General features: G+C 43.6%; 1 protein-coding gene across 9 annotated transcripts in view; it reads left to right on the top strand.

Annotated features, from left to right (window-relative positions):
* The window catches only part of CREB5 (cAMP responsive element binding protein 5), a 508,305-nt gene that overhangs the window by 464,968 nt on the left and 31,487 nt on the right, over positions 1–11,850 (top strand). For all 9 annotated transcript variants that reach the window (XM_069088643.1, XM_069088638.1, XM_069088640.1 and 6 more), the window contains one exon: positions 4,527–4,850. In XM_069088643.1, the coding sequence (XP_068944744.1) occupies positions 4,527–4,850 (324 nt within the window). The remainder of the gene's footprint in view (positions 1–4,526; positions 4,851–11,850) is intronic.

The raw sequence follows: 11,850 nt of genomic DNA, 5'->3' as shown, positions 1-11,850 counted from the left end.
GTGTGTGTGTGTGTGTGTGTGTGTGTGTGTGTGTGTGTGTGCGCATGCGTGCACATAGACACTCAGCTCAGTCTTGCAGAACTGAGTTCAGCCCCGAGTTAGAGAGGGACCAGGCGGGGGATGACGACTCAGCCGCCCAGGGACAGGATGAGGTAGATAGCTGATTTCTGACCAAGATTCAGATCCAGGGCAGCTGGCCCACCCTCCCATTGGGAACAGTGAACAAGGCTTATAAAATACACAGTCCGAATGGAAGTGACCCCATTGACTGAAATCAGCTGTGTGTGTGTGCCTGTGTATGTGTGTGCGTGCGCGCACGCGTGTGTGTGTGTGTGTGTGTGTGTGTGTCCCTCCAGGTTTGTTATCAAAATATGTGGAAGTGGTCAAAGGGACTCTGGACAGTCACCAAGATAATTTATTCTTGCCTGAAGTTGCACCTCCGTAATGACCAGGGTTTTTATAGCTGAGAAAAAAAATGTTTATTTGCTCATTAATTTCCCACCAGCCTCCCTCCTCCAAGCTTATTTCTTGGCATGGCAGAGAATGTTATTTAAAACAAGACATGGTTTAGCTTCAAAGGGAAAAATCATTCTGACAAATACAGCTTGGATTCATTTGCTGGTGATTTATCATTCCTAGAAGTGTGGATTACGAATATGTATATTTGCTGTCTCTTAATGATTTAGAGTATAATGGCTCTCCTTGACACTGGGACATGGTGGAGCCAGGCAGTGGGCTAGGAGAGCCTTCTGGCAGTGCCCTCAGCTTTTTGGGAAGGGACTGGAGGAGGATGGGGTGGGGGATTGAGAAGCAGAAAGTACCCCAGGCATCATAAAGCCCACTCTTTTCATTTTATAGATGGGGAAACTGAGGCTTAGAAAGGAGAAGGGACTTACTCAGAGTCATGCAAGTAGTAAAAGGCAGAGCCAGGAACTATCCCAGGCCACCTAACTCTAAGCTCAGAGGCTTTTCCACCACTTCACCTTGCACGGCCTTCCTCCAAGAATATTGAAAATGGTCCTTGTGAAATTATCTAACAATTGGTCTATTCCCACTTTTTGTTCACTGTGAGATGTAGGCTGAAGGCCAGAGGGCAAGAAGAAGAGCCAGGAGTCCTGGGTGGACAGAACTAGTCACCTGTTAGCCCAGACAGTAGGTGTGTCTGTCTTGCGTCACCCAGAGGTCGAAGCCCGCTCTTGGCCGCATAGACCTAGCCATTTTCTACAGGGATTAGGTGGAATCACAGTGATGAAGTTATTTCAGCATGACTGAGGAATGTAGAGAGCAAATCTGGGAAGTTATTATTGTAATATATTGTCCTGAACCAGGCAAAGAGTTGACGGGAGGCAGTCACATAAATTTCACTCAATAGAGCAAGCTAATTATTGCAGAGACAACAATCTGGGACACATATCAGGTCCCTTGGTTTCTAACTAGAAGTGGAAACATATTGTGACATGTTACGGTGGTAATATCTTGGTCCATCCCTAAACATCCTTCTCGATTCTAACATGTCCCTCTTGAGGAAGACTTTTTTTTTCATGTTATCAGCAAGCATTTATTAAATGCCTACTGTGTGCCAAACATTGCACCAGCCGCCGAAAATACAAGTGCAAAGAATGTAGGGGCAGGTAGGTAGCTTGCTGGATAGATGACTGGGCCTAAAGTCAGGAAGACCTGAATTCAGACATTTATTAGCTGTGACCAAGCAGAAGATTAAAAAAAAAGACAAGCAAAAAAAAAACCCTACTATTTTCCTTAGTTCTTTCTTTTTGACTTTTCTTGCTTTTATTTTTCTAAAATAAGGGCCTCCCTGCTTGTAACCTCTCACCTCTCAAATTTATAAAGATGCCAAAATAATTTTCCTAAAGCACAAATCTGACCATAATATTTCCCTGGTTGAGAATCTGGCTCCCTCTGAGAATCTTGCCTCCGAGGTAAAATGTCGATTTTCATTAAGCTCTTCATTGCTCTGGCCTACCTTCCCAGGGTTTTTTATATCTCCCCCTCCTCCTTTATATCTCCCCATCCCTTCAGGTACTCACCATTCCCTGAAACTGGCAACCCATCCCTGCCTTGGATCTCATTTCATCCTGACAACAACCCTGAGAGTTAGGTGTTATTATTATCCCATTTTATAGATGGGGACAACTTGTCCAGGGTTACATAGCTACTAAGTATCTGGGGAAAGATTTGAACTCAAGTATTCCTGACTTCAAGTTCAAGACTATTCCTTAACCCCCTACCCTACCCTACCCCATTGCCTCAGTAAAGAGTTTGTGTCCCTAAGGTGAGCCTACAATGAGACATACTTCTTAATACATGGCCTATTTCCAAAGGAGAAGCTATTTGATGATGATGATGATGTCCTGGGTCATTGTTCTGGTCTGTGAAGGTCATGGCTTATTCCAATAATAACCATTTTGATGAATCTGACCTTGGTCAATCATTGAGTAATTCTTTTTGACAGACTTTATTTATTTTTTAAATCAATAGCAGCTCAACATTTCATATGTGCCTGGGAATTTTCTGGGGCCCAACATTTTTAATGCTTCCCACCCATCCTAAACCAGAAATACCACTTTCCTCATTATTCTTTGTTCCTGTTCATTCCCTCCCAAAGTCAAGAAATCTTTTTTGTGACGAAGAATGGTATTACCATGAGGGAAACATCTCTGAAACCAATGTGACACCCATTGAAGGGAGGAGAAGCTTCTTGCAAGCTATGAATATATCATCATCATCGTTATAATAATACTAGCAATAATAGTAATGGTTAGCACTTGTATTTTAAGGTTTGCAAAATGCTTACAAATATTATGTCATTTTATCTTTATGATAGCTCTGGGAGTTATATTATTATCCATATTTCACAGATGAGGGAACTGAGGCAGACAGAGATTAAGTGATTTGCCCAGGGTAACAAAACTAGAGAGTGTCTGAGGCTGGATTTGAACTCGGGTCTTCCTGACTACAGGCCCAGCACTCTATTCACTGCACCACCCAGCAGCCTTGCTTAGGTCACTTAAGCTCTCTGATAGTTTCTGCAACTATAAAATAAAGTAGTTGGTCTGTCTGGCCTCTCAGTGCCTTTCTAGATAGAAATTTATAAGCTGTGATGCCTGTGCTGTTGGATTGTGCTCTTAATCAAGTTATCAATTAATACCACCTCCCATTCCAAATTTGTTTTGGTTTATTTTTTAATTTGTGCCATAATTAATCTATAAGTATTTATTAATCATTGTGCCAGGTACACTGGAGATGTATGTACAAAGAATGAAACAATCCCTACCTGCAGTGAATTTATATTCTAATGAGGGACACAAGTGTGTGTGTGTGTGTGTGTGTGTGTGTATCCCACCTCTGATGTCTATTATCAATGTGACCTTGGGCAAGTCAATTACCATCCTTAGGCCTTGATTTTCTCATCTGTTAAATGGGGATGGAATGGGGATTAAATTGCATCTGAGGTCCTTTTTCCAGCTCTCTCCTCTCTCTCTCTCTCTCTCTCTCTCTCTCTCCCCTTTCTCTTTTTCTTTCCCTCCCCCCCACCCTCTCTCCAAGATATTACTGGTTCAGCAAATATCTCAATAAAGCAAGACATATGAATTTTTTGGTTTCCCAGTGCATATAAAAGTTACATTTACATTGTACTATAGACTATTAAGTGGGCAACAGTATTATATCTTTAAAAATAATGTATACACCTTAATTTAAAATACTTTACTGCTAAAAAATTCTAACCATCACCTGAACCTTCAGTGAGGTGGAGGGTCTTGCCTGGATGTTAATGGCCACCAACTGATCAGTGTGTGTTTTTTTTTCTGAAGGTTGAGGTAGATGTGGCAATTTCTTGAAATAAGACAACAATGAAGTTTATTTCAATTGACCTTTCACTTGAGCACTTAGAGGGTTATTAACTGGCCTAACTTCAATATTATGTCTGAAGGAGGAGGCAGAGGAGAGGGAGAAAGGCACGGGAAGCTCTGTTTGATGGAGCAGTCAGAATACACACACTGTTTAGTGATAGAGTTTGGGTGGTCCCAAACCATTTCAGTTCTTTGGACATTAGGCTACTCATCTGTAAAATGGGTGTGATATTTATTATCTGTGGTGCCATCTTCAAAGAGTTATTGTGAGGCTCAAATGAGATGATGAATACAAAGCACTTTGCAAGCCTTAAAGTGCTAAGAAAATGCCAGTTGTTATTGTAGCTGTTGTTCATTGTCAATATGAGTCATTCTGAGTCCCCACCTTCCACACTGTCCTATGGATTTTGCATTTACTTAACTGGGTACCTGTTGTCTCTACTTTGCCCCTCCCTCATCGGAATGTAAGCTTCCTGAGGTCAGGGACTATTTCATTTTTGGTTTTGTATCTATCTCAACGCCTAGCACAATGCCTGACATCCAGAAGGTGTTTACTAAACGCTCCTTAAATTAAATAGAACTGAAATCACGTAAACTCCCCCACCTGGATTTCCATTACTGGACTCAGTTTCCTCCTATTTGCTTCTTTTGTTCCAGAGGCTGAAGGCAGCTCTGACACACCACCCCGCGGCCATGTCCAATGGAAACATGAACAGCATGGGACACATGATGGAAATGATGGGCTCTCGCCAAGACCAGACGCCACACCATCACCTGCACTCGCACCCGCATCAGCACCAGACGCTGCCGCCCCATCACCCATACCCGCACCAGCACCAGCACCAGCACCCTGCCCACCACCCTCATCCGCAAGCCCATCACCAGCAGAACCATCCGCATCATCACTCCCACCTCCATGCACACCCCACACACCATCAGACCTCGCCACACCCTCCCCTGCACACGGGCGGCCAAGCACAGGTAGGTCCAGCGAGTCTTCAGGAGGGCTCGCTCTTTTGTTAAAGCAGTTGTTAAAGCCGGCATCTCCAGCCCACTCTGGCCGCTGGCCCATTGGGAGGGCTTTTCCCGAGGATGTCGGTACTTCTGTCCTCTCGTTGCATTGAACCTGGCCATTAGTAAGTAATGATTAATTTTAGATTCAGCCCCCAGGGCTGGGGGCCAATCCAGACACAACCATCAGAAGTTGAGGCTGACCTCCAATCTGTCCCAAGTTTCAAATGCAAAAATAGAACCAGTGAGAAAGAGCATGGCCGGTGAACACCGAGTCAGGACAAGGCTGTGGAAGGAGCATTAGATTTGAGTCCGAAGTCCTGGGTTTGAATTGCTGTTACCTGTGTGACTTCTGTTCCCTTCTCAGTCTGAATTTTCCTCACCTGGAAAAGGAGCAGATTTGCCTTGTTGACTTTGCTTGCCCCCCCTCCCCCAGTCCATTTTAAATTTATGATCCTAAGACCTAGGTTTGTATCCTAGCTTTGTGACATCTTGCCTATATGACCTTGCACAAGTAACAAACTCACGAGCCTCATTTTCCTGATTTATAAGATGAAGGGGCTGCCATACATGGTCACTAGCTTCCTTTCCAACTCTGAAGAGGTGATTCTGTGACAAGGAACCAGAATCTTGGGGAATCTGAATTCTGGCTTTACCAGGTGTGCCATGTAATTAGATGCCAACCAATAACCAACTTATAAGCCTTGGGGCTTATTTGGGTCACTTGTAAAATTCAAATGAATTATAATATTAACCTACCTCTCTGAGCAATCTTTGGAGTAACCAATGAAAACATACACCTCTAAAAACAGTGGGAGAATACTTTTGGGAGCCAGATATGCTCTGGGCCAACAAAACTCAGGCTTTTCTGCCGCTTGGGTTTAACATGGGAGAAGGAAGAAAAAGATATCCTGGGACTGTAAATGACTAATTCAAATGAGGGGTTCGCCTAGATAATGCTCAGAGTCCTGGTTCTAGCATCAGAGGATCTAAGCTCAAATTCTACCTCTGACTCCTGTTATGGATGAGGAAGACCCATCCCTGGGTCTCAGTTTTCTCATCTGTAAAATGGGGTTAGGGTGGGGACTAGATTGCATCTGAGGTCCCTTCCAGTTCTGCACCTATGATCATAGACATTCTAGGTCTAAATCCATAAGATCCAAAAACCAGTTGTAGGATGAGATGGGGAGGAAGTCAAAGTTTACCTTCCCCTGAAGGGATAATGGGAAAATAAGGCAGACATGAGGTCATCAGAGAAGAGAAGGAATTCTGCGTGGTGAGCCATTCTGAACTGCACGCTAATTCCAATTCCACAAGCTTTGATCAGGTGTTTCCTGTGTCAGGCCCTAGGTTAGAGTATGGGATATATCTGGGGACAGTTAGCTGGTACAGTAAACAGAACACTGGGCCTAAAGTCAGGAATACCTGAGTTCAAATCTTATCTCAGACACTTCCTTGTCATATGATCCAGGGCAAGTCACTTAACCCTGTTTGCCTTAGTTTCCTCATCTGTAAAATGATATGGAGAAGGAAATGGTCAATCGCTCAAATGTGGTTATGAAAAGTTGGATACAACAGAAAAATGACTAACAACAAATCACTCCGCCAAACACAGAGTAAGCACTTAGAATGTGTCAGCAATGGGTCCATTGAGTGAGTGAAGGAAGCTCTCAAGGAGCTGACATTTTCTGGGATAATGATGTAGAGTGGTTTGACGATGCCTTAGGAAGCATTGCCATGAATAATGAACTGGGTTGTCCACAACCCATCCTTTTAAGGGCCCTTTACAAAAATGTGGGTTATGGGACCAGGGTCATCAAGGTTGGGAGGAAAGTCAAGTTCTAGGTCAAAGATGGCACCAGATTTCCAGCCCTGGTTTCCAAGTGAAGACTTGAGGCAAAGAGAATAATAAGATAATAGCTGAGGAGGCAAGTCGGTGTATTTACTTATCTCCTTTCTAAATAAAAGGAGAATATTAGCTCTTAGCCTTCAATGGTGAGTTACTCCACAAACACGTTCAGCAGTCCTTCTCATCTCGAAAGACACTCATTAGCTCATTAGCCATTAGTTGCCCTCCATTTCAGTCTCAAGACAATAAGTGGCCAATTGTAAATGCAATTAGTTAATTGCCAATGTAATTAGTTGGATGAAACATTTTTTTCCTACTTACACAGTCCCAGAAAGAGTTGAGGTCAGAATCCTGTGAAGACCTGACCAACAGAACCATTTGGACCATGTCCCCAGATACCACTGGGACATTTCATATCAGCTCATGTCGAATGATTTTATTGATTTCTGAACCCAAACAGACAGGGGCTGGGGTTTCCCAGGAGTCAAAGGCCTGGATTAGACAAAGCCATAAGTTCTTTGAGTGTGACAGAGGGAAGAGAGCCCTGGATTTGGGGGTGAGAAGACCTAGGTTCAGATCCCTATTTCTTCAGCTTCTTCCCTGTGTGACACTGGGGACCTCAGATAACCTCTCTGAGCCTCAGTTTCTACATATGTGACCTTGGGGGGTTGTTCTCAATTATCTTTAAACCTATGACCCCAAGACCTGGACTTGGCAATGAGATCCCTGACTCTGATGATTCCTTATCAAAGTCAGGCAATGGTTCTTCCAAATCTTCCCACAGACATCCTTTTCACCCAGAAGAAAATTTGTCCTTCCATATTTAACATAAGATTGGAGTTGCTTGTCCCGAGCTTCCTCTCTCCTAGCCTCCATATGTCAGAGCCTCTCTGGGATGTCTTTACCTATCCTCCCTTCCTTCCCTCCAGTCAACTTCTTAGCCAAGTATTCCTACTTGAAACCCTCCTCTCATTCAGTTCTTTGCATTATTCATCATTCAATAGCTCTCTTCCCCTTCCACTCTTCCTGTGAATGTATTAAGATTTCTCATTCCAAAAAGCAATAAAACCCCTTACCTTCCCCGCTGATATTCCCCCAAAGCTATCATTCTATATCTATTCTCCTTCACTTTTCAATTTTTAGAAAGAATAGATTACAGTCCAAGATTACTCTTCATGGTCTCCCATCTCTTCAGCTTCTCACAGCTTCTTTATTTCTGCCCTTACCTCCCTGCTGAAACTACTTCTGTAAGTGCCCTATTGAGGTAGTTTTCCCTCTTTCCTCATTTTTTTTACCATTTGGATTCAATACTATTAAGCACCCCCTCTATTTGGATAATCAGCTCTCCCAAGGCTTACACAATTCAGTATGACTGGTGTTTCTCAGTTTCTGATAGCTCATCTTTCTTCCTCTGACTTTGAAGTATGAATGTTTCTCAACATGGTGTCCTGGGCTTTCTTTTCTTCTCCCTCTGGTCTGTCTCTTTTCTGATCTCATTCACTCCCATAACTTCAATTATCACCTCTAGGCAGATGATTCCCAATGTGATGTAAGTGTCTTGAGAGTAGGGACTGTTTGATTTGTATCCCCAGTGCCTAGAAAAGAGCCCAGCACATGGTAGGTTCTCTCCCCCGAACTACAGACACATTTTTCCAACTGTCTACAAGATGTCTCTTCCCTAGCAACTTAGGTTCAACATGTCCAGAATCAGCTTTGTTATATCCCCCATAAACATCCCTTTCCTCCCAACTTTCCTTTTTCTGTTGATGGCACCACCATCCTCTCTCTCCTCCAAGCTCAAAATCTACAGTGACTTCCATGGCCCTGAGCACTGCAAAGTCATTCTGCTCCAAGCTTCACAATATTTCTTGCAGCAACACCTTTCTCTCTGCTCACATGGCCAAGCTCCTAGTTTGGGTCCTTTTCAGCTCTTGCCTGTAAGATTTTTGTATCCTTATCCTAACCCCCAGGCTTCCCCTTCTCCATCCTTCATACTACTGCTCAAATAATATGCTTGGGAGACTGAGGAGCAAATGGTAGGCTCCTCAGGTGGTGAGAAAATGGAGGCACCCATGGTAAACTCCTCTTTCTAGAATTTTAACAAGGAAAGCAAGACAAGATGCTAAATGAGAGCATGAGAGTATGGTAAGATTGATGGTAGATATTTGCTTTTAGGATTCAGGAGGTTTCAGCTACTTCTAGGCAGAAGGGAAGGAGCCAGCAGAGAAGGAGATATTAGAGATAAAATAATGGGACACGGTCTGGGTGTGGAACAAGAGATCAAGGTCGTGAGTGGGAGTAATGGCCTCAGAACCTTAAACTGAAATTTAATATTTCTTCCAATTATGTAAACAGTTCAAATTTATTTAAAAATATCCTAAAGGGGTTCATAGATGTGGTATTGCCAGGGATCCATGACATCATATAAAAAGTTAGAAATACCTGCCTGGTACTCTTAACCTATGAAATAGGCACTCAGTGTTTGTTGAGATAAATTAAAACTTTTATAAAGATTAATTTTGTGATTCTGATTTTAAAAAAAAAAAGGTTTGGAAAGGATCGAAGTCTTAGAGAATTCAGTTGCAGTTGCATAGACTGATGGGAGCACAAAAGCCTGTGTTGGGTTTGTATTTGGAATCTTTCCTGGTTACAGGATAAGGGTCATAGGATTCAGTCTGGAAGGGACCTCCTAGACTCTAGTCTAGTCTCCATTCAGCAGATCAGGAAACTAAAGCCCAGAATCACACAGGTAGCAAGGGGCAAAGCTGGGATTAGGAGCCAGCCCTCTGACATCCAGGCCTGTTCCTGTAACACTTGGAATGGTCATCTGCAAGGTTTGGCTTGTCTGGTTAAGTCTTCTAGGGCACCACAGGAAGGCTGGAGCAAGGGGAGGGCTCCCCCTGTTGAATACTATCTCTTGACTGGCCCTACTGTATGTCTGACATTCTAACCTAACTAATGTCTTCAGCTAAAGCACTGAGGGGAAGGAGAGGTGGGAACAGGAACGGGGAGGGGGAGGAAGAGGAGCTGGCCACCTAGGGAGATGAAGTTCTGGTGGAAGGAACTAGAAGGGAACCCCTGAAAGGCAGAAGGAGGGGAACAGAAAATCCACTTTGCCAGACTCACCATTTTGCTAAGCCTGGTCCCCCGAATGTGAATATGAGCTCATGATTTATTTCACACAGGAAAAGGATTTGGATAAAAGCAAAAAGAACCGGGCAGTTCAGCATGTTCTCTGTGGAGATGTTTTGCCTTGGAGTGGGTGGTTTGGCTCCAGTGTTGGCCTCTGAAGTGACAACCACTCAGTCTTTCCCAAAAACAGGGCTGGTTACCTCGATGGTCCCTAGAGAGACTAAGGCTTTAGACAGTTCATCTGTTTTCTCACTAGCATGCTTTAGGAGTCTAGTGGGTGTTATGAAGTCACCAGTAAGTGGCTTTGAGAAACTCTTTCACGTTACATAAAAGTCAGCTCACACACATACACAAACACAACCCAGAGACTAATGGCATATAAATCCACAGAAAGTCTGATAGAGTTTGGGATCAAACTACATCACCACCCATCAGTCTTCCCTCAAGATGTCAACCTGTAGCCATTAGTCTGACGACTAGTTGTGCTGATGAGTCCCCATAAGTCAGTCAGTCAGTCAACAAACATATACCAAGTACTGATTCTGTCCCAGGGAACGTTGGAGAGGCTGGCTGTTGAGTTCCATTTCTTAGACTTTCAGACCAATAGTCAAACAGACAAAGAGTCTCAAGTAAAACAGCCTCATGGAGATTATAGCTGGAAATCTGAGTGACTGAGAAATGCCCTTTTTTCCCTCTAAATGAAAAAAAGAGAGAGTAGAGTACATTGGAGGGAGTATCAGGTGTCCAAGCCCATAAAAGTGGATCTGAGGGTCTCACAAGGTGCTGTGTGCCTGTATGGGGAATGAGGGCAAAGGCAGCAATGTAGGAGGTGGCTAGACTTTGAAATGTCCCTGAGCCTTGAGGAGACCTGATCAAGCACAGTCAAAATAGGTTATGGAGACACCAGGGACCCAGCTACACCATGGACCGACCCATGGCACATTTGGTCCACTGTGACACCAAACATCTCTGACGCAAATGGGATCCTTATTCTCAGACACCAGAAGCTAACAATGCTCCCTGGCACTTTGTCATTGGCATTGTGGAGGCTTTTATGTATATTATTTAATTTCATTCAATTTTCACAACAAATCCTTGAGGCAGATGCTTTATTAGCCCTTTTTACAGGTGAGAAAACTGAGGATCAGACATGGTTAGGTACTTTCCCTGAGTCAGGCAGCTAGAGACAGGATCTGAACTCGGGTCTCTCCCAACTTTGAAGCCCCACTTCTCTTTTTTCTCTACCCTACCCTTCTCATTTGTTTACAGATTGTTCTCAGAGACAGTGAACTCCAACCCTCCCACAGGAAGGGCCTCCAGAATGAAGCTGGAGGTAGAGAATGGATGTAAAGCATTTTGCCAACATTTAAGCAAAGTTTAACATTCTTTGCAATCCCTGAAATGATCTCTAGATGTTAGTGATCCTAGGTAAATGGCTCCAAAGCCAGCCAGGGGCATGTGTCCTTCCGGTGACTGTCTACCCCCTTGTGCTCAGACCTGTGAGGCATAAAAAGCTGTACCAGACATCTTGGGTTCTGTTAGTTTGGGATCAGTTCTCCAACGTGTATCTCAGGGTTGAGAATGAAAGCAGCAGACTGGCCATTTCTAGGAGAACTTTTCCCAGATGGCTGAAATTTGTCATCAAAGTTCAGACCACAGACCTGACCTGTTTCTCTTCTTTTTTTTTCTACCACATTGTTTGTTTGTTTTAAAATTCAGCTTAAATAGAACATTTTTAATCACCCATGTTGGGAGAAAAGGGTTTGGGCAGAATTTTCTTTAGTGCCTCAGAACGTTAGAAGGCATCATAAGAGCCTAGCCCCTCCACAATGGTCACAGGACCCTAGATTGAGAACTGGGAAGAACCTCAGAGATCATCTGTTCCAACCCCCTCATTTTACGTAGGAAGAAACTGAAGGCCAGGGAGGTGTAGTGATTTCCCCAGTCACACACATGAGAAAGCATCTGAGGCAAGATTCGAACCAAGGT

The sequence above is a fragment of the Petaurus breviceps genome, unplaced genomic scaffold, assembly GCF_028583685.1.
Source record: "Petaurus breviceps papuanus isolate PSGF00001 unplaced genomic scaffold, PetGlider_PUasm1.0 185, whole genome shotgun sequence".
NCBI lineage: Eukaryota > Metazoa > Chordata > Mammalia > Diprotodontia > Petauridae > Petaurus > Petaurus breviceps.
The sequence above is the reverse complement of the archived record's forward strand: the minus strand, read 5'-3'. Positions and strand labels throughout refer to the sequence as shown.